The sequence below is a fragment of the Anomalospiza imberbis genome, chromosome 4, assembly GCF_031753505.1.
Source record: "Anomalospiza imberbis isolate Cuckoo-Finch-1a 21T00152 chromosome 4, ASM3175350v1, whole genome shotgun sequence".
Lineage (NCBI taxonomy): Eukaryota > Metazoa > Chordata > Aves > Passeriformes > Viduidae > Anomalospiza > Anomalospiza imberbis.
The window spans coordinates 70,657,893-70,682,603 of NC_089684.1; the positions used below are offsets into that span (position 1 = coordinate 70,657,893).

At 49.4% G+C, this 24,711-nt stretch overlaps 2 protein-coding genes across 2 annotated transcripts in view; both read right to left on the bottom strand.

Annotated features, from left to right (window-relative positions):
• DDRGK1 (DDRGK domain containing 1) overlaps positions 1 to 24,711 on the bottom strand; it is a 224,203-nt gene that overhangs the window by 99,933 nt on the left and 99,559 nt on the right. The gene's annotated exons all lie outside the window — the stretch shown is intronic.
• On the bottom strand, positions 14,208 to 23,748 carry LOC137473213 (5-hydroxytryptamine receptor 7-like). The gene is made up of 3 exons (XM_068189037.1): positions 23,635 to 23,748; positions 22,187 to 22,734; positions 14,208 to 15,311 (listed from the first exon to the last, which is right to left on the bottom strand). The coding sequence occupies exons 2-3, from the start codon at positions 22,693 to 22,695 to the stop codon at positions 14,540 to 14,542; spliced, it is 1,281 nt and encodes a 426-aa protein (XP_068045138.1). The 5' UTR covers positions 22,696 to 22,734; positions 23,635 to 23,748; the 3' UTR covers positions 14,208 to 14,539.

A 24,711-nucleotide genomic window follows, 5' to 3' on the forward strand; every position in this document is an offset into this window, starting at 1 on the left:
CTTGAAGTTGGTTTTAGAGAAAACAGACATTTGCCAATGGTTGTTTTTTTTTAATATATATATGGATTATTTTCTGCTGTGCTCCTTCCAAGGTGACTCGTGTTTCTGCTCAAGTAGAAACACAGATGCAATTTGAGCTGGAGATGGAGTGACTCGAGTGGGCTACACAGCAAACAAACAAGAGAACTCATCAAAGAGACATTTAAACCAGCAAATAGCAGAGTTCTGGGACATCTCTTGCTTTTCAGCAAGATTCAGACAGATTTTCCTTTTGTTTTTAAAACGCTGCAATTAGATTATTCTGCCTGACACTTCATGCAATTTATTGGCTTTTAAAACATTTCTTTTCCCCATTGCATTGAATTCCTGGAATATCCATTGGTGATATTTAACAAATGGTGACTGTCATTTGGGACTGGTCACACACCTGATTGTAATGGAGGAGAAACATTCCCAGAGGGGATTTACTGGGAGCTGACTGGAAGTTTTGGTGTTGGGCATGATCTTTTCTGCCTTATCGACCAAAAATCAGGGAAAGGAGATAAAAGAGACTCAGGTTTGGAGGAGAAACAGGAGCTCAGGGAGTGTAACAACTGGACAGGGTGGCACTGTGTCATAAGTGGAGCTTGGTGGAGAGCTGAGGTGACCCCGCCGCTCCTTGGTGCGGGTGTTTCACCAGCTGCAGGTGTATGTGGAGGGATTTTGGAGGTGGGAGCAGCTTTGGGCTCTGTTTCCAGCAGTGAAGTTGTGCTATGAGAGGCTGGGCAGGGGAGTAGATGGTGGCTGAGCTGCCTTTGCCCTCACGGTTCATTTCCTGTAGACAACCCTGGCTGTGGTGGAGCCAAGAGAAAGCTTTGGGGGATTTTTGGGTGAAGCTCAGGCTGCAGAGCAGCTCCAAACCCTTCTCTGGCTGTAGTGGGGCACAGAAGCTTTGCTCCAGCACAGCTTCTCCTGGTGAAATCCCTTCTTGTGGCTTTGGGCTTCTCTCTGAACCAAAACCCCCTTAAAAAACCCTAAGGTGTGCAGCTGAAATACTCAATACCAGTTGCACACACCTCTCCTGAATTTCTCGGAGTCTGCAGCTGTGCTTTGTGCAGGAAGAAAGGGGGATTTTTTTTTTTTTTTTTTTATCTGCTGTGGGCCTCGGGAAGTTTTACTTTTGGGATCTCCCCTGTCCTGGAAGTGTGCACAGCCCAGCTGGTGAGGCAGCACCAACAGCAGTAGCATCTAGGATTAGATATACAGTAAATTTAGGTAACTTGGCTTGAAATTCTAATTCCTGAGGCCAAGGAGGTCAAGGAAGTTGCTTTGATACCTGTTGGAGAAGCAGGGCCTGTGGGTGCACCAGTCCCAGCCACCTCCCTTTCCAGTTTGTTCCAGTGCCATGGATACCAGTTGGCCACATTAATGTGTCTCACAGGACAGTTTGGGTTTCAAGTGACCTCAAAAATCATCCAGCTCCACCCCTGGAGCAGGGGCACCTTCCACTAGCCCAGGTTGCCCTGTCCAGCCTTGGACACTTGCAGGGATCCAGGGCCAGCCACAGCTTCTCTGGGCACCCTGTGCCAGGGCCTCAGCACCTCATAGGGAACAATTCCTAATTCCCAAAATCCCATTCATCCCTGTCCTCTGGCAGTTTAAAGCCATTTCCCCCTATTCCATCACTGCATATCCTTGCAAAAACTCCCTCTGACCTCACAGGCAGAGCACATCCACTTGTGTCCATGCTCTCCTGGTCACCTGTGTCCACCCAGTGGATCCAAACTGGAGCAGCTGAAGGGCAGAGGAATGAAGAGTTTTTCTTGTAAAAGGAGACAAAAAGATTTTTGCCTCATCCTGCCTTGACAGTGAAATCGAAGACGTCATTTGATTGCTCTCTATAAATATCCTGAGCAGGGAGTGAAGGAAATCAGTGCTAAAAAACAAAGAGCCATCTCACGGAAAGGTCTTGCTGCCAAGCTGGAATCTGCCCAGACCTTCACCTCGTGATGAAGCAATCCAGGCTGGGATGGAGAGGGGGCTGAAAAGCTCCTGGAAGGGGGTTAAAAAAAAAGAGGGAGCTTGTTCTTGGTCTACCCAGACAGGTGTTGTGTAACAAGGTATCTGTGGGGTGCCCAGAAGGTCCCTCCAGTCCTCCCCCTCCTTTTCCTTCCTCTGGAATGAAGATAATGGCGCGGCACTACGCGGGACTGAGCACATCAGCAAGGGAAGAGCACCGAGGTGTGACAGTGATTGGAGCATTAGAAATACCTGAGACAGTCACATCTCGCTGTAATTTGCAGCCTTAAAACCAAACCTAGTTAATTACCAGGCTGCAGACTATTTTTTTCCCCTTCCCACCTGCCGTGAGATATTGTGAGGTGGGAAAAAAATAGCACAAGTGCAAAGAAAAGCCTTAATAAAAGCTTCAGAGGGATTAAGTGGGTCTCATCTCTGTAGGTATCAAGGTAACTTTTCTCGGTGCTCAGAAGAAGTTTTCCAAGGCTGGCTGTTTGATTTATTGTCCAGATCCTAAACTGGAACATTTCTGCCTTGGTTCTGGCAGTAAAGAACAAAAGTGCTAAGTGTGAAATGTCCACATTGTGTTTCATTTTGCTGATGGATGTTTTGACAGCCAAGAGATTTCTCACTAAGCTCTATTATTTTTTTTTCTTTCTTCCCTCCATCACTTATTTTTTATAGGACATTGAGGGGTGGGGAGAGAACTGAACTTCCCATCAGCTGGTGGCATCGTGTCAGTCAGAGAGATGTTTTCTGGTTAAATCCCAAATAACGTCTTCTCAGCTTTCCAAAAGCTGTAATATTTTTGAAGTGTCACTGACTTAGTCCTGGTGGCATGCGAGATGTTGCAAGCGTGTATTTTTATTTTAATCCCTAATTAAAACAAAGATCTCTCCTGATGACCTCGTTTGAGGTTGCTTGGACCCTCCCAGGTCAGCCTTGACCCTGATTTGTCACATTAGTGAGGCTGAGTAAGCTGAACTTGCCAGTAATGAGCCTGAAAAGCTGAGGAGATGTTTCTTTTGGGTCAGTTGAAGGAAGGCTGAGGTTCCCCCAGCCCCTCTGGGGACTTCTCCACATCCAGCTGAGCATTTGTGCTCTTGTCACACTCAAAACCACGAGACTGCTCTGAAGGGCCACTTCAGCCCAAGGGGTGGAGGTGGGCAGAGGAGTGGAAAACCAAGTGCTGGGCCAAGGGTATCTCCTGACACATCCCCAGGAGACCCAGCTGGGGCAGGATGGACACGGGGATCTCCTGCACTGGCTTCATCCCAGCTCTGACCCTTGGAGAGCTTCCAGCAAACACTGAAATGCTCAAAGTTTTCCCCTCAAATTGAAGATCCATGTTATCACAGAAGAACGGACTGGTTTGGGTTAGAAGGGACCTGAAATCCCATCTCATTCTGCCCCCCTTCATGGGCAGGGACACCTTCCACCAGCCCAGGTGGATCCAAGCTCCGTCCAGCCTGGCCTTGGACACTTCCAGGGATCCAGGGGCAGCCACAACTTCTCTGGGCACCCTGTGCCAGGACCTGCCCACCCTCCCAGGGAACAATTCCTGCCCAATATCCCATCCATCCCTGCCCTCTGGCAGTGGGAAGCCATTCCCTGTGTCCTGTCCCTCCATGCCTTGTCCCCAGTCCCTCTCCAGCTCTCCTGGAGCCCCTTTAGGCCCTGCAAGGGGCTCTGAGCTCTCCCTGGAGCCTTCTCTTCTCCTGGCTGATCTCTCTCAACCTGTCTCCGTAACTCCAGCCCTCAGAGCCTCCTCCTGGTCACTATATGCCCCTACTTTTCTGTGCCAGGAATTGAAAGGTTTTTAACCCATTTTGGGCTCTGATTTTAATGGTGTCACTCACACAGACCACAGCAATCCTTATCAGTGTAGGATTTCTGGGTCAAAGCCCTTGGCAATCATGCCACATGTTTGGATTCAGCTTTCCAAGCCACACTTTCCGCTCCAGCTGTGTCAGAGTTTTACACAGGAGAGGATTCAGATCAAATTCAGGTACCTTCAGCACTGCAAAATCCCTCAGGGCTCTCTTTATTGTGCCTGGAATGAAACAACTTTGTTAGGGTGAAATTAATCTCATCCCTACCAGACATCTCTGGTCAAGGAAATAACTTCCCAACTTTATTTCTCCTCAGCAACTGCAATGGGAGTGTTGTGCCATTACCCTAAGCATCAGCAGAAACCTAAAATTAAGCGTTTCCACCTGTTCCCGTGCTCCAGGGAGAATTGTGAATTCTGATGAAGTGTTTTGGTGACTCTGGAAATGAGACAAGTGAGTGGAGATAAGCTTTGTGTCCAAACACGTCAGAGTCCAGGACATCCCTCTGGCTGCCCTGGCTGTCTCCAGACCCTGGCAGGGGGCTTGGGGACCTTGGCAAGAAGTGAAAAACACCTGTGGCTTTGATTTTAGCTCGTGGGAGAGACTGCTAACTCTGTATGAGGAATTACAAGCTGAAAGGGTTTGAGTAGTGTAATAGGTGAATTGACCCAGGGTGGAAAAGTAGAATTTTGGGGTTTTTTAGAATGCAATTCAGGGGTACAAGATGGAGGAATCTGGGCATGTCCTAGCCTTCTTCTCCTTTGTCTTGTCCTCCGTGTCTTGGTGTGATGGTGACACTTTTCTATTGGTTTAAGGCAGAGATTCACAGTCTAACATAGGTGGTGGGCATTGGCACAAAATCTGTAAACATGTAACACGTAATTTTGAGTATATCATGTGGGAGCCGCCCGAGGCTCCAGGCAGACTGCTATGGCTTCTGTACTAGGCGGACCTCAGCAGGTCAGAGAGAGAAAGTTTTAGATAAGAAAAAATAAACAACCTTGAAAACTCGACTTCACACATTCCAGACCTCTTCTTCGGCTGCCGGGCTGGGGAACAAGGACTTTTACAATTTTGGGGTCATTCCAAGCAAGCAAACCCCGGCACAAACACTGCAAGGATTTGGGAATGCATTGCTGGCAGGGGCTGTGAAAGGCAAAAGAAGCTTATTTTCTACCCAGTCAGGTCCGTATCCTTTTGAGGTGTTCCCTGAAAGAAATTCAAGGAAACATCTGGCCTTTAATGTCTAGACTCCATCCCTTACAGAGTTTGGCTCCTAAAGCTCTCCCCTAGCAATGGGCTGTGGCAGGGGGCGGCTCTGTCGTGCTGTGACGTGACCCAGCAGAGGAAAGGGAGTGTGGCCACTTCACAGGACATCAGATCAGGCCTTTTAGCTCCTTTTCACTCCCCAAATCCCTGTTTCTGTGCTGCCAAAGCCCATTGGGATGGCCTGAATCCCATTCCCAAATTCCTCAATCCCGGAGCAGAAGAGCTGCGGGTTGAAGGTTGGGCTGATCTCCGTGTGAGTCGTGGCAAGAGAAAAAGTTAATTTTCACCAATTAATGCCAATTCCTGCGTGGGGAGGCTGCCAGAAGAATATTTCCCCAAGTCTGATATGCCTGAAATATCCTCTGCTTTGGGAATATTTGTTCCCAAATATATAAATCTTCCCTGTTCTGGGTGGCAACCACGTACAGCAGTGGCCGTGCCCAAGACTTGCTCATCTCTAGGTCTGACCTTTTCACTCATTGCAAAACATTATTGGAGTTTCTGCTCCAGCTGCAGCTCTTTTTGAGGATTTAGGACACTGGATAATAGAATTTAAACCTAAAAATGGGATGGTGTTGATGTATTGGTTTGCTGATGGTTGAACTGCTTTATTCTTTTCTAGGCTCCAGTGTTACCAGTAGCTAATCTTTGTTGATGTATTTTCCTTAAAGCTTCTTTTAAAAAAATATAGCAGGAATTTGATAAGAAGGATGTGCTATATATATTAAAAAAAAAAAAAAAAAAAAAAAAAAAAAAAGAGGCGGAAAGGTTCTACATCACTCTGATTTCAAAAAAAAAACATCTGGAATTGCTGGATTTTTCTTCCCCTGATCTTTGGTTCTGGCAGCTTTTTCTCACAGGGATTTTTTTGCTTTCTCTGTTACATCTCTATTACTCCTGCCATCATTTTTCTAACCACAGTCACAACCCTAGATCCTTTCTCAGAAATGTATTGTGGGGTGTTTCCCTGTTAGAAAACAACCTTGCATTGTGAACTAGTGGGAAATAACTGTTGAAGGCTTTGGGGGCTAAAATCTGATGGTGCCAGAGATTTTCTGATTAGGACCAATTTTCAGAACTGTATTGGGTGCCCAAGAGAAAAATGTTTTTTTATTATTAAATTACATACTTTATTTCTGTTGTCACCACACAGTTCTACAGCCCTGGCTTTGTGCTGACAAGGTCTTGAAGTCTCAAAGGGTCTTTTCACCCTTCTCCCAACACTTCTCCACCACACCAGGAGGACGTTGTGTCCTGAGCTGGATCTGAGAGCCAAGACAGCTCCAAATCTTATCCCAAGAGCTGTATGAGGTGTTTCCCCATGGACTGTTTTGCCAGGGAGGTCGTGCCCAGGTCAGGAGGCAGGGCTGGGTGAGCCTAGGTGCTCCCCAGGGTGCTGAGCCTTCGGGCTGCATCCCAGAAACATGATTTCTGAGAAACATCCCTCTGTTTCCAGGCAGGATCTGTTCTTGCTTGGGGCTGTTGGCATTTTGATGTCTCTTGAAGATACAGCAGAGAAGTGGCTCTTGCGGAGTGACAGCACCAAACTCTGATTAATGTCTCCAAGGAGAGTCAACCAGAATGATTTCCTTTGAGCTGCCTCCATTTCCATATGTAGCCCAGACTTTGCTTGACAATGCTATAGAAATGTGATGCTTGGAAAAAGCACGGCTTATTATCAGGAATATTTCCCCTTCAGCCTTTAAGGAGAGATGAAAAAACCCTCCCAAAGCTCTCTGTAAAAGATCCTGGAATGTTAATTCTTAAATTAACAGGTTGAACATTCTCCCACGCCACCCCTACCTGAGGGTTTAAATTCTTATTTAGGAGACTTGTGCATGGCCTGGGGATGAGAAGGAGAATGGAAATGTGAAGTTAAAAAGACTGGTGGAAACCACAGGTTTCACACTCATGACCTCTTATTGCTTCTAATTTACCACAGAACCACAGAATGTTCTGAGCTGGAAGGGACCCACTAGGATCACTGATCCAGCTCCTGGCCCTGCACAGACACCCCAACAATCCCAGCCTGGGCATCCCTGGCAGTGCTGTCCAGACTCTCCTGGAGCTCTGGCAGCCTCAGGGCTGTGCCCATTCCCTGGGGAGCCTGGGCAGTGCCAGCACCCTCTGGGGGAAGAACTTTTCCCTGAAATCCAACATAAACTGTGGGAACCCAGGACATCCCTCTGGCTGCCCCGGCTGTCTTGAGACCCTGGCAGGGGGCTCGGAGACCTTGTCACAAAGTCAAAAAACACCTGTGGCTTCGATTTTAGCCCATGGAAAAAACGGCCAACTTTGTGTGGAGATTTACAGGTCACAAGAGTTTGAGTTAATGTAACACATGGTGAAAAAGTAGAATTTTGGGTTTTTTTTAGAATGGGGTTCAGGAGGCAAGATGGAGGAATTTGGGTGTATCTTGTCCTTCTTCTTGTCCTCCATCTTTCACTGGGATGGTGACACTTTTCTATTGGTTTAGAGTAGAGACACACTGTCTAACATAGGTGATGGGTATTGGGAATTAATTGTAAATAAAGTACACGTAGTTCATAGTATAAAATATAAACACCACCCTGAGGGCAGGCAGAATGCCATGATCTGACTTGCTAGACAGAGCTCAGCAGGTCAGAGAGAGAAAGTTATCTATAGATAAGAGAAAATAAACAACCTTGAGAAGCAAAACCGATACATCTGAACTTCTTCTTTGGCTGCGGGGCTGGGAGGAAAAGACTTTTTACGATCTCGGGGTCATCTTGACGACAGAACCCCAAGAATGAACCTCTCCTGGGACAGCTGCAGACGTTCCCTTGGGTTCTGTCACTGTCATAGAGAGCAAAGATCAGAGCAGTCCCTCAGGAGGATCTGCAGACCCCGATGAGTGTCCCCTCAGTCTCCTCTTCTCCAGGTTAAACCAACCAAGAGGCCTCAAGCACTCGTGGTACGGCTTCCCCTTCAAACCATTCACCGTTTTCACAGCCCCCCTTTGGACACTCTCTAGCAGCTCTGTATCCTCCTTTTCTCACGGCGCCAATTCCCGAGAGGTGGCTGCAGTTCACCTGGACAAGTTCGCCCCATCACACAGCAGCAGCTGCTGCCCAAAGCTTTGTCCTGGGAGTGGAATGACCGAGGCATTGCACAGTCTGGGAGTGCACAGAGACACTGGGATTGTCTGCACTGAGCAGAAAAACCCCAGGCTCTGAGCAGAGCCCTCCTGAGCTGCGCTCATGATTTACGAGCTCGCAGCTGCGTTGTCACACACTGTCACCAAGTGTCTGGCACTTGGCCACTCTCTGCCTCCCTCTTCTCCTAATTGCTGTGTTAACAGATCGCTGATCATGCTCAAAGGGTCAGAAATATGAGCCTGAGCGTGGAAAAGAAGCTGGAAAAGTGGGTCCAAATAAGGCAGCTTTTCTCATCACGCACAAGGAGTTAATTTTCATTGTCTTGAGCGAGTGCTGGGAGTTCCCAGCTACCCCCAAGCACAGCACACGCTGCAGCCTGTAAAGATTTTGCTTTTTTTTAATTGCTAGAGCAGCTCTTTGCCAAGTAGTGCAGCAGCAGAGTCCTGCTGCTGCTGTCCAAGGTCCGTATGCTTGGTGGGAGGAGCAGGAAAACACCCTGCGTGTGCTGACTGCCCCAATCCGAGCCTGGAAATAGTCTGGGATTAGTGGTGGAAAAGTGTTGGGAGAAGGGTGAAAAGACCCTTTGAGACTTTAAGACTTTGTCAGCGTAAAGCCAGAATCTGCACAGTGGCAATAGAAATAAAATATGTAATTTGAATTAAGAGCAAATAGCATGGAGCTTGGGAAACAATAAAAAAGTATAAAAATAATAAATAAATAGCCCACTTTGGAGGGGTGGATTCAGCACATGGATGCTGGAACAGAGCAGAGTTAGCACAGAAATCCTGGGAGCTTGTCTAGGTGTGGTGGTGGGAACATCTCCTGCCTCTGACAGGGACCATCTCCAGGATGAGTTTTTTCGTGCCCACCCCGGTGATGTTTTCATCCAGCATCCACAGGATGTGAAGCTCACCTGGAATTGTGTCATGCTCCTTCAGGCTGGCCCTGGTGGGAGTTCAGGCTGCAGAAAGAGCTCCTGTCCCACCTCCTGGGACACCAAGCCACGATGCAGCTCCACCTTAGAGAATCCCAGAATGGATTTGGTGGGAAGGGACCTTAAAGCTCACCCAGTTCCACACTTGTTTGTGAGGGAGGTCCAGCTCTCCACACATCAAAACATTTGTATAATATCATCTTTTAACTCCTGCTATCTTCTGAAATTGTGTGTTCTACATGGAAGATTTTGTCATTAAAAAAAAAAAAAAGTGGAATTGCCAGAGCAGAGCTGTCTGCTTTCTTCCCTGGGTGCCAGTGCTGAGAAAGGCTGGAAAAATTTCTTGGAAGTGCTCAAGGCCAGGTTGGATGAGGCTTTGAACAACCTGCTGTAATGGAAAGTGTCCCTACCTGTGGCAGGGGTGATCTTTAAGGTCTTTCCAACCTAAATTATTCTGTAATTCTATGAAATACCCACTTTTTGCCTTAATATGATGATTTTAAAGCAGGGACCTGCCCATTCATCTGGTGGTGTTGGGGTTTTGCTTAAACTCCATCTCACAGTAATGCACAAAATAGAGAAAAGGGAAAGTCAGGCTACTAAAGATCTTGCATAGTGAATATGAAGAATTTCCAGATTAAAATGGCAATAAAGTAAAAAATAAAGCCCATTTCTTACCTAAGGACACAGGTAGAAAGTGTCTTGTGGCTGCCTTTCAGTTTTATTGACACGAGACTCAAAATAGCAGGAGCTTTTTCACATGGCAGGTCGGAGATCTGTAAATCATCTTGCCAAAAAAATCTGGATGATAAATCGAGTGGGAAATTAGACAGATCATCCAAATCCTAAAATACTGAAGCTGGAAGGGCAGCCTGGAGGCTTCTGAATCTGTGCCATGCTCAAAGTCAGGTTCAGAAGCAGGTCAGGTTCCTGAAGCTGAGGTTTGAATTTGGCCACAATCCCCCTCAGTTGCCACCATCAGCCTTCTGCTTGCCAAGCTCAGCAGTGCTCTGGTGTGGGGTTATCCAATCCCAGATGAAAGACTGGGCATTCCCTGTGGAAAAACACAGGGTTCCACTGAGCCTTGCACAGAAATCATGGATAAACAGGGAATTTCCTGAACTAAGTATGGTTTGATGCCTTGAACATAGCAAAGGTTGGGAAGGCACATGATCCAGGCTGTCCTTGTCCTAATAATTTTCCCAAAGTATCTCCTATCATTGGAAAAGGAACCATGGGTTGAACAGATTTTTATTTCAGAAGGAAGAACGTGGCAAAGGGCTGCAAGATCATAACTGGGCTGCAGAGGGTGAACAGGGCTGATCACTCCTTCTCCTTCTTGAGGCAGGGATCAGCCAGAGCCTAAAGAGCTCAGCAGGTGGTTTAGAAAAGGGAAGGGAGACATTTCTTCACCTAAAAAGTAATTAAATTGTGGAACTCATTAGCTCAGGATGACAGAGGGGAAAAATTAAATAGAGGGGAAGGAGAGCAGGCGTTGGAGGTTATTAAACATTCCAAGAGCACTCCTGGCTCAGCACGTTGCTGAACATTTGGTTGGTGGGACGGGGAAGGATTCCACAATGTTTTTGTTGCTCTGGCTCTGTAAGAGTCCAGGTCTGTGCTCCAGGTTGGATCATCTTCCAGCCCGATGTGGTTGAGGTTCCTTTGTCCCCAGGACATGGAAGTGCTGGCAGGACTCCCGAGGAGATGAGGAACAGGGTGGGCTTGCTGAGCTGTCCCTGCACATCTCCAGCTCTGCCTGTTAATCCATGAAGTGCTGGGCTCAGACTGGGGAGATTGAGGCTTTTTGGGGGAGAAACACAAGATTTTACTACTTGGGCTTTACATCTCTCGCCTGGCTTTGCTCAGAGTTGTTATCAAAACCCTACAGAGCCCCACAGAGGGTTTCTAAAAACTGCCTTTTCTCCCCAGATCTCTCTGCCTGCGTTGCTGTACTTCCCCTGCACAGGGAATGGAATAAAAAGCTGACTTGAGACCTACTCATTTAATGCCTGAATTAGTTCAATTTTCTCTGCCCGAGGCTCCTCATTTTTTTCCCACTGTCTTGCTCTTGGCCTGCTGGGAATCTCTCATTGTCCACAAAAGTTTCTCTTGTCCTCCTAAATTGATGATTTTCTCCCCGAGCTCAATTTTTTTTTTGCCTAAATATGGACTCTTTCAGAGCTAATTTATTTTCATAGTTTGCTTAGGCACACGTGTGTGTGCTAAAATCAGTTTCAAAATGGCTCAGATTTATTTTTAAGCCAGGGTGGGGTTTTTTTTGTTTTGTTTTTTGTTTTTTTTTTTCAGATGCCAAAAGCATTGATTCCTGTCTGATTAAAAAAAAAAAAAATAAAACCCACGGAGTATTTTCAGCATGATTTAGCGGCTCATTTACAAGGATCTTGACTGGCTTAACTAAATGGTTGGTGCTCACTCGTGTGTGGAAAAGGCCCTGGTGTCTTTGGATGCACATTATTTTATTTAACCCAAACACAATTTAATCTCGGGGAGTTAAAAAAGCCAGAGTTAGGATGATGTCTCAAAGCTTGAGTCAATCATTAACTGGGAAAAGCAACCTATCTCATTATTTTTTGAAGCAAAATGTTTTGTTTTAGTGGAGCTGTCATCTTTAAGTATTTTTGGATGCAAATTTCTGGAATTGTTTGTGGGAAGAAATCTTTCCTTTTAAAAATTTTCCTTCATATTTCCATTTTAAGCTGTAGAAGCATTTATCAGGTGAGCCTTGAGTGCAACAAAACATTCAATTCCAAGTCAAGGCAAACACTGATTTTTTTTTTGAGACAAATAAACCATTTTGCTCAATTCTTTGCTTAGAAGAAGTTTGGGGCTTGGATCATCCAGAATCCTATTCTTCTTACTTTTTAAATTCTGGATAACCCTCAAACAAAAAAAAAAAAAAAAAACCCAGCTATTTATATTATTTCATTTAAAAAGTGAAACACTGTTCCATAGCTCTGTTGCAGAATACTTCCAAGGAGTGATAAAAATCAGAATAAAGATGTTAATAGGAATTAAACAAAATTATGATTTTTAAGGCAGTTTAAAAACTCCCAACACAGAAAATAAGTGAAACTATGACCTTAGGCACAGCAATAAATACACTGCAGCAGCACAACCGGATTCTGTTATGTGCTGGATGTGAAATGAGCTGTCTTGGGGCTCTCCACCCTGCCAAGACAGCCTGAATTAGCAGCTGGTCAGTTTTAATGCAGACAGCTCTGTCAGAAGGGCAGGGAAGGAGCTGGAGGAGCTCAGGGAGGAAATCGGAGCCTGCAGGAGCTTCATGTCCCCGTGGCAGGACAGAAGCTGTGACAGCTGCTGCTGAGATGTTGTGGCAGAGGAGATGCTGGCCTGGAGTGTTTTCTGGCAGGAAAAGGGGTTGGTTTTGTGAAGCAGGTCCTGAGATGGGCGGTCAGAGCGTGCCCTTCAGACGTGGCCTGTGGGACTCCAGTTCAATCCTTTAGGATCATTCCTGATTAGGTTCTCCTTCAAATCTCTGCTCTGTCTTAAAACATCTCCCTCTGGAGACAGCAGCTACAACCTCCCCTGCTCCTCTGTGCGATTCTGACTCCGTCTGTGAGGACATGAGCTGGGAGAACATCTGGGCACATTGCAGTGTCCAACCTCAGCGTCCCTCAGGACATCCGCAGTGGGCTCGAGCCACTTTCCCTGCTGTCACCCACCAGTCCAAACTGGAAATCTCGTTGGGCATCCCTAGAAAAAGCAGGTCTAAAATGAGAAAGGATAGAAATGTCTGCTGAGAAGAGGACAAATGAGAGCACAAAACACATCACAGGAGAAATAATGATTGCTAAGCCAAACCATACCACCAGTCAGCCAGGACATCCAACACCCAGCTCAGATATGGATGTTATCAGAGTTTCTGATGGCGCCAGAGGTGGGACTACACCACTCATGCCAAATAAAGCAAATCTGGAGTAAAAGAGGACTACAAACAACTTTCCCTGAGCCTCTGAGCAGTCTGGCTATGACAAAAAAATAACCCAGAGATGTTCAACAAGAACTGGAGCAGACATCAACTACCCTGGAATTGTCCAAGGCCTGGTTGGACGGGGCTTGGAGCAACCTGTGCTAGTGAAAGGTGTCCCTGCCCATGGTTTTTAAGATAAATTTTAAGGTTCCTTCCAACCAAAACCATGCTGGGATTTTATGATCAAATGGGCAAAGGTTTGTGGGGCTGCAAGTCTGACACTACAGTGCTGATCATGAGGAAAGACAACTGCAGGAAAGCAAGTCCCACCACCTCAAAAAAAAAATAAAAAAATGTGAAGAGACACCGTGAAGTCAGAGAGACCAAAGATTCTACACCAAAATAAGGAAACCAAACCTCTTTTTTTTTTTTTCTTTTCTTTTTTTTAAGAAAAAGATAACATCATTCAGTGTATTTTTTCAAGCTTGCTGGACATCATACTGAAATACCGTAAAGCTGTCAGGGAAATTATATGTTTTTTTTCTGTTGTCAACCAAAGCGTGCTTTTATGGAGTCAATTAGCCACAAATGATGAACACACGTCACTTGTCTAGGAATGAATTACAGCACAACCCAGTGAACACAACTGGCTTTGCTCTCTGATCATTGCCCTGATGGGCAGGAGGCGTCAAACTTCCCTATCCAACCATAATGGAAACTCCGTGTTCGTTTGTGTTTCATCATCCTGCAAATCCATCTCCTTCAAGTGCTGCAGTGCTACAGTGTGGGGAGAAACGGGGTCATTGGTATTTCTGCTCTGACGTGCAAACCTGGACGTGAGCTCAGGGTGTGAAATGCAATTACATCGGGGAAAAAGGTTCGGATAAGCTGGGATGGCACGAGGGCTTGGATGTACAACGGAGCTGCTGTCAGATTCCACAGAGAAGTGCAGCCAATGTCATCTTTACACAGGATTTTGTGTGCCCTCCACAGACCTTAGAGCCCTTTTTGAAGGTGGAGAGCCACAGTCTTATCAAGTTTTTAGAGTTGATTTTTTTTGTTTGTTTGTTTGGTTGGTTGGCTGGGGCTGGGAGCATTTATTTTCTTTTTTTTTTTTTTTTTTTTAAACTTTAATAACAGATGGGTAAACTGAGGCACAGAAAGGTGGTGTGACTGGCCCACAGTCGCTGGTAGACCTTGAACCCCCCAGGTCTTGCTCGCACCTGGGACAGAGTGAGAAGGAAGGGCTGTTCCCAAAGTTCCCTCCACTTGTTCCCAGGGTGAGGAACACCGCGGCTCCTCACGGGGCGAGGAAAAGGGCCGCCACCCTCAGTGGCAATGTCTGGAAGGGCTGGACGGTTCCTGCCAGCCCCTGGGAGGCCAGGGAAATGAGGAACCTGGCATGGAGAGGCAGGAGCCAGTGGGTCAGGCACTACAGGATGCACTCGTGCCTCTCCGTGGCTTTCAGGGCCTCGTGCATGCTGGCGGCCGAGAGCCTCCTGTTGATGTTCCTGTACCTGCAGCGCAGCAGGTTCCAGAAAGTAGTCCTCAAATCCCGGTTGAAGAAGGCGTAGATGAGGGGGTTGATGAGGGAGTTGGTGTAGCCCAGCCAGAGCAGAGTCCTCTCCAGCCGCAGGGGCATGCAGCTGCAGCGGATGCCGCAGATGAACGGCCGTGCCGTGGACATCAGGAAGAAGGGCAGCCAGCAGAACGTGAAGGCCCCCACGATGATGCCGAGGGTCCTAGCGGCTTTCTGCTCCCGCTTGAAGATGGAAATGTTCTTGCGGTCTTGCCGGAGCAGCTTGGAGAGCGTGGCGCATTCCTCCACGGCTTTGGTGCGGCGGGAGCTGTGGTGGGCGCGGCTGGAGGCCTCGAGGCAGTAGACGCCCTCCTCCTCGTAGTGCTTGGGGAAGTTCATGAAGCGGTGCTTCTCGGCACTGACCTTGGCCGCCTTGTAGATGCGGCTGTACATCACCAGCATGACGGCCATGGGGATGTAGAAGGCCACGCCCGTGGAGTAGACGGTGTAGCCGAAGTCCTGGCTGATGAGGCACACCCGCTCCACCGTCACGTTCTGGGCCCAGCCGAAGAGCGGAGGGAGGGTGATGGAGGCCGACAGGAGCCACACGATGAAGACCATCTTGGCCATCAGCTTCCCGTTCTGCCTCACCGGGTAGGTCAGCGGCCGCGTGATGCCCAGGTACCTGCAGGGAGGAGGAGTTGTCAGGGGGTTAGGAGTGGGTGCTGTTGGGTGGTTTTCACTCCTGATCAGCTGTGAGAGAATTTTGGCCCTCAGAGGGGACAAGAAATTAATTCACCAAATGAAAATCTCCACAGGCACGGGGTCTCTTGACTAAACACCCCAATTTATTCCCTGCTTTCTTGCAATCACCCCGTGCGTGGAATCACAGAATGGTTTGGGTTGGAAAGACCTTAAAAACCATCCCATTCCAGCCCCCTGCCATGGGCAGGGACACCATCCGCTATGCCAGATTGCTCCAAGCCCTGACCAGCCTGGCCTTGAACACTTCTAGGGATGGGGTGGCCACAACACAAGGTGTCACTGAACTGCTGAGTCCAGTCTGAACTCTGCATGATCTCCTGGGGAATAAAAATACTTTAAAAAGTTTCATTTTCAGGAATAAAAAATGCCTTAGGAGTTTTATTTTTTCCCACCAGAACTATTCTGCACAGAGAACATGCAACAGCTTCCAGCCATGGCAGATAACTCACTCCAGAGTGTTGCTCTTCCCAAGGAGACACCCAGGAGTGGGAGGGGTGATGGTCAGAGTGATGCCACAGGACTGATTCCAGATGAAAGGCATAACTCCTAGCAGTGTTTAATGGGAAGTGGGAACCACGGCAGCCTTCTCTTATTTGTGGGTGAAGAAATACAACCTGCAGCTAAGATGGCCCTGGGAGACCAAGAAATAAATCATCTTGTCTTTGGGAAGATTAAAGATGTGTCTGGGTGAGCCCTGCAAGCAAAGATGGAGAGTGGACAATGCCGTCTGGGGACAGATTTTGGGCCCCTCATGACAAGAAAGCCACTGAGGGGCTGAAGAGTGTCCAGGGAAAGGAATGGAGCTGGGGAAGGGTCTGGAACAGCAGGAATGGCTGAGGGAGCTGGGAAAGGGGCTCAGCCTGGAGAAGAGAAGGCTCAAGGGGGACCTTGCGGCTCTGCACAACTTCCTGAAAGTTGTTGAGCTCTGGAAACTCAAATAGAAATGACCCAAGCAGCTGGAGCCATGTGCTCGCTTGCTCAGCCAGTAGCTGCCAAAGTGATGGAGTCCAGCTCTCCCTCAAGAGAAAAAGAAACACCTGGTGACCCACAGATTCCCCAGTCCTGACCCCTGGGGTTAGGAGTTACCTTGTTATTTTGCCTGAAAGGAGCTGGAGGCTGCACCAACCATCAGCTCCTGGTTGTGCCACGGGGTCTAAACGTGAACTATCCTGACTTCTATTGGAGAGGTTTGTGTGAAAAAGAAATTGTGTCAACTGTGGGTAAATTAGAATTGTAAAGCAATAAATCAGGGGGGGAGTTGGCTGTTCCCCCTGGAAAACATCTGCCTGCTACTCAGCTCCAATCAATTCAGCAAAAACCTCGAGCCACTCATATGGATTTCTGTTCTGTTACAGCCTTTTTGATTCCAGTCTCCCGCTGCCAGGAATTTTTAGGCAGGAACTCATCACCTCTTAACTGTTCTTGGATGAACGGTGTCACTCCAGAGGGGCAGTGAGAACAGCTCTATGAGTACTTTCTGCTAAAAGCTGAACAAAAAAAAGGAAAATATCTGTGGAGAATTTTACCTCTGCTGCATAATTTTTCTCTGACAGTCAGTCTTAGTGTGCTAGGAGATTTTTCTCTTAGCTGATTATTTCGCTTTTCCAGATCATCCCCCAAGATTAGAAGATGGAAATAAAATATAAAAATAAATCTAATTTCTCCTCCCCTCCTGATTGCTAAATCAATTGAGAGACTAAAGTCTTCTCCCCTGCCTCCCTGATAAAATGATTTTTAATTCATTCACTGAGTTGTTCTTTCCTTATTTTCCTCTGTATTCTTTTTTTGAGCTGGCCTTAGTCACAAGAACCAACCAAAATTCTCTCTGTTCAGAGAATTCCAGCACGGTTTGGGTGGGATGGAATCTTTCAAGATTATCCATTTCCAACCCCCTGCCACAGGCAGGGACACCTTCCACTATCCCAGGTGGCTCCAAGCCCATCCCACCTAGCCTTGGACACTTGCAGGGATGGAGCATCCACAGCTTCTTTGGGCAGCCCATTCCCCCATGTTGGCCCTTGATGGGGCCAGGATGGGAGAAAACCCTGCTCTGCTCTTGCAATTCCCAAATTAACACCCCAAAAATCACCCCTCTGGATATCCAAGCCACGAACTTTGCCAATAAACCCGTGCTGTGCTGCGTGCCACCCTCTCTTATGCTATTACCGCGTTTCTTTGGAAGCCGATCCGCCTGGGATTTGCTGAAACTTCAAGGAATTTACGCGCTAGCCGAGGAAAACGCTCGCTGACAAGGTTTAACAAGCAGGCAAAGCTGACACATTTCATCCGCGGGCGCCTCGTGCAGCTGCTGCTGCAGGAGGAAACGGGGCCGTTTTGAGGTCTTTGTAATAATTTTGAAACGAGCAGGGAGCCCTCAAAATAGGGCAGCGTTTACAGGAGGCGAGGTGGTGCTGACAGGCGGTGGAATTCGAGCTGAATTCTCTCCTTTTGAAATTTTTTCATTTTTCTCTGTGTGTGTGTGTGTGTGTGTGTGTGTGTCTTTGTGTCCTGCTGCTAATCAAGTTTAGGGTAATCAGGTAACAAAAGGCAATTCCCAGGATTTGCGGGCACTTGGTGTGGATTTGCAGGGCCCCCGCTGTGCTGAGCAGCCACTCATGCCAGGTGCGATAAATTCCTGCCACATCCCTGATCCTGCAGATCCCAGCCCCTTGGCTGTGGGGTGGGAGATCTGCCCCAGGCTGGGCTGCATCAGCAAACCCCATGGATGAGCCAATTTCAGAGTGTTTGTTCTACACTCAGTGGGAATCGTGGAATGGGTTGGGCTGGAAAGGATCTTAAATCCCATCCAGTTCCACCCCCGGGGCAGGGACACCTTCCACTATCCCAGGTGGCTCCAAGCCCTGTCCAAACTGGCCTTGGGCACTGCCAGGGATCCAGGGGCAGCCACTGCTTCCCTGGGCACCCTGTGCCAGGGCCTGCCCACCCTCACAGGGAACAATCCTTCCCAATCCCCCATCCATCCCTGCCCTTGTGCTGTCTTTACATTTCCTGATGAAAAGCCCCTCTGTGGCTTCCCTGTAGGCCCCCATCAATTGTTGGATCATTATGCCAGGGATTAAATAACAAAAACAACCCAAACCTCTCCGAGGTCCCCCCTTTCTCCATCCTGCAGCTGGTGACCTGGGAAAAGATGAATCTCCACTCACACAGGGGGACAAATGAGCCCAGAATTAGGGCTCAGAATTAGGGTTTCCTCAACCCCGCTGTTTTACCACAATTCCATGCCTCCTCTGCAGCCAAAATAAGCTCCTTCCCTGATTTCCAAGGTGATGCCATTCCTGCCCCATCCTGCTGAAGGAGAGGTGGAAACAGAAGGCAGCTGGAGCTGCTACACCTGCCCATACCCTAAGTCAGAGCTGGTGGTGTATCCCAAGGATCCATCCCAGACACAGAGCAGGGATCTACCCAGCCTGGGCAACATTTGGAGCAAGGGCATGGGAGAGGAAATCCAGCAAAATGCTGTGCAGTTTTCATCCCACTGACTTTGGGGAGGCATCCTTTTACTGAGGGTGACCCCAATTTGGAGCATATAATCTGATTTTGGGTGGAAAATACTTGCCAGGGAAAGGGGAGAGCCCCAGCAGAGCTGCCTGGGAAATGGATGGAGAGTTTTTTCTCCACCAGGGATGCCAGAAGTGATGTGTGGGCTTTGGGGAGCTCCTTTTGTCAGCTTCTTGGCATTTTTATGGAGAGTTTCATCAAAGCTGAGCAGCCAAAAGAGGGGATTTTTTTGTTGGTGGTTTGTTTTTGGTTTGTGACATTAAAAAATCTGCAACATTGGCAGGCTTTTACATAAGGAAATATAAGAGTAAGATGGATGTTTCCAGCATTTTTCTTTTTTGATTTCAAAGGAAATCAATCAAATCTTGCTTCAGACAAGATTAGTTCTACCAGCTTCAATCGAGAGGCTTTTAGGAAGCCCTCGGCATTAATAATCAATAACAGCAGCCTACATTTTAATAGTCCTCATCATCCTGGGCAAACCAAGTAGCTTTTCCATCTAAGCTAAGCAAAATATTGAGGACACTTCAGCCATCAATAAAAACAGGGTCTCCTCCTTGGCAGGAGCAGGCCTGACAGTGCTGACCAAGTTGGATTCAGGACAGAACCAGAGGAAATATTTTTATTTCCGAGAAACACCATGGCTTTTCATCTTCTTCCTCACAGGGCAGGAGGAAGAGCTGGTCCCCATCACCAGGGGAGCTTTGGGTTGATGCCTTGCTGAGATAATGATTTAATCTCTTTTGGAGCAGGTTTTTCAGGGATTCCGCAAGCTCAGCTCTCCTCGTGCTTTTGGTTTTTGGTTGTATTAGCATAGAAATAGAGAATTGTGCTTTTGGAGATGTTTCCATCAAGAGTCAAACAAAGAATCCTGTCCACCCCAGGCTCAGGGGGGAAGTGGAGATCCAGGCATGATCCTGGATCCTCAGTCCACCTCCACGCACTGCCTGAGCATGCTGGGTGGATGTGGAGCAGTGATGCTGCACAGGATGCTTGAGACACTGCCCTGGGATGGTTCACACAACTCCCAGCCCATTCCTGGGGATCCTTGAGGGGGAAAAGCAGCAGGACAGCGCCCCAGTCACCTCCTCCTCTAATATGCACCAGAGGACATCCCAATAATTCCCATTCCCTCCTCAAGCCCCAGCACAGACTTGACCCTACAAGCCCCCTCCACTTGCAGGTTGTCCTTCCTCCCACCCAGAGCCGGCTGGGCACAGATGGGGGGATGGTCCAGTCCCTTCCCTCTGCTCAATCCTTGCTGGTTTTCTCCTTTCCATGCTGGAAATACATTCCAGACAACTGCCCTGCAACCACTCAACTTCCCCATCAGGCCTGTGGCGTGGTGAGGATGAAGTTCTGGGAGCGAACTGATCACAGTGCAGTTCCCGTGCCAACACGTGAGGGACAAGCCCATGCCAGAAACTTCAGGCTCTTTGACAACCTCTTGGGACAGAGCTTTTCCCTCCCTAATTCCCAGGAAAGACAAAGTGACATCAAACTCAGGATGTGCCTGCACGGTGTCCTTGGATATGGATCTGCTCCCCAGAGCAGTGACACTGGATGGGAGGGACGTGATGGAGGAGTGGAATCCATGGCAAGGATTTTTGGGGAAAGTTCTCTCCTATTTGTGTGTGTGTTTGGAAAAGTGTTGCTCCAAGGGATGGGATGGGGTGGGATTGATTGGTTGGGAAAGGAGGGGAAGGAAATGGGAAGAGAAGGGGAAGAGGAAAAAAGGGGAAGGGAAGAAGGAGGAAAGAAAAAGGAAAGGAAAAGAAAAAGAAAGGGAAAAGGATTGCATGCATCGGGTTTTGGGGGACTTGGGATGGGGTGGGGAGAGTTGTTGACATGCTTGGCCAAGGAGAAATAAAAGGGGAAAGGGAAAAAGAGAAAAGGGAAAAAGGAAAAAGGGGAAAAGACAAAAAGGGGGAAAGGTAAGGGAAGATAAGGCAAAAGGTAAAGAAAGGAGAAGGAAAAGGAAACGGAGAAGGAAAAGGAAATTTTCGAGCAAAGCCAGTCTGGTTAGTGTGTAGCCACTTCCCTGCCCCTCACCCACCGGGAGAAAGCACTGACACATTTCATTCCTGCATTTCATCCCTTTCCTCTCACAGAGTCAGGCTCCTGCCAGCTCTGAGCACACCTGCTTTTTTTTTGCTTTTTTTTTTTTTTTTCCCAACAGGAAAATTATTAAAATAAAGCAAGTTCAGCAGAAGAGCTGAACCTTGCCTATGGCCTGGCAGGGGTTTTTCTCTCTACCAGCAGCTCTGAGCTGCCCAGGGCTGTGGATCTGCAGCTCCCAGGGGAGCAGTGGCTGGTGGGGATGAAGCTTTGGAGCAGGACTCACTGCTGGCTTGCCCTGGGGGGGCATGTCAAGCAGCAGCAGGATTTTCTCGGTCCTTTCTGCTTTGTCACCCGCTGTCACACCTGCAGAGGTGACACCGGGGAGGTGGCACAGCTGAAAGGGCACATCTCAGATGAGGAATGTGTCCCTTCCCTGAGCTGCTGCTCCCAAAGCAGCCCAGCCCAGCAGTGCCAGCTCAGCCCAAAGCGACCCCCCAGAAGGCAGCACACGTCAGCCCCGGCCACCGGCTCGTCAGCGCGATGGCCCCGATGACGCAGCTGCTAAAATTAGAGCCACCAAGGTGCTGACTTGTCCAAGCCTGGCCACTGTGCCAGGCAGGCTTAGCCTTCCCCTCCCAGCTGCAGGTGTGGGAGGTGAAGCCAGCAAATCCTCACAAAGGCGCTCAGTGAGCTAAACCAGGGGGTTTGGGAACTTGGGATGGGGTGTGGGGAGCTGCTGACATCCTTAAACCAAGGCACGAGTCCAGGGAGCAGCAGAGAATCCCACAGGATTGGCTCCAGAAGCCCTGGAACTAGGATTTCCAAAGTACATCTGGGTTTGGTTTTTTTGTTTTGTTTTGTTTTGGTTTGGTTTGGTTTTTTTTTTTTAATTTCTTGAATGGTTTCATGGCCCAGGCACCTTCCATGGAGAAGGTCAGGTGCTGCTCCTCAGGAACAATGTGAAGCAGCTGCCAAAAGGGGGAAGACTAAGGAAGTAACTTAGGGAAGTAACTTGAGAAAACACCCTGAGCCCAGCTCTTCCATAGGGAACGAGGCACCGAATTCCCACAGAAAACCCTCATCACCTGGAAAAAACACCTCCAGGAGCACTGATCCAACCAGGAACACGATTCTAGCGGCCCCCAACCTCCCGAAACACCCCGAATATCAGAGCCCACCTGAGCGCAGGGTAGCAGCCCGGCCCTGCCTTACCTGTCCACGCTGATGATGCACAAGGTCATGATGGAGGCGGTGCAGCACATCACGTCCATGGCGATGAACACGTTGCAAAACACCTTCCCAAAGAGCCACTCGCCCCCCACCAGGTCCGTGATGGTGACAAAGGGCATGACGGCGAAGGCCACCGACAGGTCAGCGGCGGCCAGGGACACCACCAGGTAGTTGGAGGGCTGCCGGAGCTTCTTGACGATGCACACAGAGATGATGACCAGCCCGTTGCCGGCGATGGTCATGAGGATGATGATGGAGAGCACGGCCCCGATGACGACCTTCTCGGTGTCCCCATAGAGCAGGATCTCCTCGCCGCAGTCGGTGGCGTTGGTGAGGTTGGAGGGCGGCAGCTCGGGCTCGGCTGGGGCGGGGGGTTCCTCAGTCATGAATGGATTCGGGAGCGGTTCCCGAGCCGGCCGCTGCTGCTCTGCGCTCTCCACCAAGAGAAGGTGCTGCTCCAGAAACCTCCTGGGGCTGGCCCTCAGCAGCATGCTCCGAGCTCGCCGCGAGCGCTCCCCCAGCAGTGACACCTCCAGTGACAAACCAGAACATCTTGTCACAAACAGGGCGAAGAAAATCGAATATCCCCTCATCCCCTCGCCCACCGTCACCACCCCCCTCCACCCCTCTCAGCTCTTGCCTCCCCAAAGCTGCGGCTGCATCTCACGTGCTCGGCAGGAAGCCGCTTCCCAAGTCTCCTTAAGGACACGCGTTTTGCCGGGGGATGCTTGGAGGAAGCCGCTCTCCACTTGGGAAGGAGCGCGGGCTGCCTGCAACACCTCCCTGGTCATCCATGTGCTTTTCCAGGAGAGAGAACGGATTGTGGATCGTGTTTCCCTGCCGAGCTGTGCCTGCTGCCGTTGCACTTCTCCTCTGCATCCATACATTTAATCCCTTGCAGAGCCTCCTCTGTGGATGCGACAACACGAGCCACAGCACCAGCGTGGGCACAGCCCCCGCCGGCTGCATCCCCTGCACACGCAAACTTCAAAGCCGGGACCGCAAATCCCCGCTCCTGGCATGCAGTGGCCACACACGGGCTGTCAGTAGCCACGGGAGCGGATCCATGGCATGCAGCACCCCAGGGCACCACGCACAGCCCAGGCATCCCAGCTCGTTCCCGGAGCCTGAGCATCACCACCACGCACAGCAGAGAGGCTCGGAGAGCCGCGGCCGCGCTCCCACGCCCGGGATCTCACCCCTGCAAGTATTTCCCGGCCATCCACAAGGAAACTTCAGGGCAGGGCTCACCCTTGGATGCTCCGAGCATCACGCTCAAACCCGCATCCTCTTTTTTTTGTTGTTGTTATTGTTTTGCTTCAAGCCCCATTTTCCCCTTGAAGTTTTGTTCCAATCCAAGCCGGATTGCGGCCCCTTCCTCCCCTTTGCAGCATCCCCCGGCTGCGGCGGTGCGGGGGTCCCGGAGTTACCTGTGCCGAGGGGGTGAGACATCCTCCAGGCGAGCCCCTGCGAGCTCCGGGCGGGCGAGGAAGCAAAGAGCCACCCCCGGAGCATCCTTCTCCCCTCCCCGCCTCGCCGGTCCCTCCTACCGCCCTCCCCTCGCCTCTGCCGGGCAGGGACCCAGATGGTCCCTGGCTCCCTCGGAGCCCCAGGGAGGAGCAAAGAGCGGGGCGGGGGGGTCCAGGCTGGATCCTGCGGCGATGGGAGGGAGCGGGGAGCGTGTGAGGATCTGGAGGGAAAGGCTGGAAGTTGAGGAGATGCCTCGGGGCGCTGAGAGGCAGGAGAAGCAGCCTGGAGCCCAGCAAGGAGGGCAGGCACAGGGAAAAGCGCAGTTCCCCGTGATTTTTTTTTATTTTATTATTTTTAAGGATTATTTTACAGGAGAGGGTTTCTTCCCTCGTTCCATGCATTTTCCAGCCCTCCTGGCTCGTAGCGGGTCCCGTGTTCATTCAGCTCCGCGCTGAGGAGCAGCAAGCAGCCAGGGAGGGGCAGATCTCCAAAGATGAGCCTTTCCTAATCCTAGGAAAACCGAAACAGAGACTATTAAAAAAAAAAAAAAAAAAAGACCACCAAAAAAAAAAAAAAAAAAAAACCGGGAAAGAACACGGAGAGATCCACATCCACTTCCCCCCCCACCAAATGCTCCATGGGGACTTTGGAGCTGGGATCACTCTGATATTTCAACCCAGGGCATCAGACCTCAGTCACAGTTTGCTCCTCCTGGGGAGGAAGATGAGGAGCAGAGCCGTCTCCTACACTGGCTGTTCCCAAGGCTCATTCCCTCGGGAATTCAGCCCCTCTGCTGCCTTCCCGGGGGGATGGACATCCTGCATCCCTCGGGATGGGGCGGTTCGGAGGGGAGAGGTGCGGGGATGCGGCTGTGGAGCTGTCCGCAGGCTCGGGAAGCGATTCCCGACGCTCTGCCCCGAGCTCAGCGCTCCGGGAGCGAGGTGGGAAACTCATCCCAGGACTGAGCGGGCACCCAGGGGACATCCTGGAGGGCTGAGTCTGGGAAACACACCTTTAAATCTCAGTGATGCCAAGCA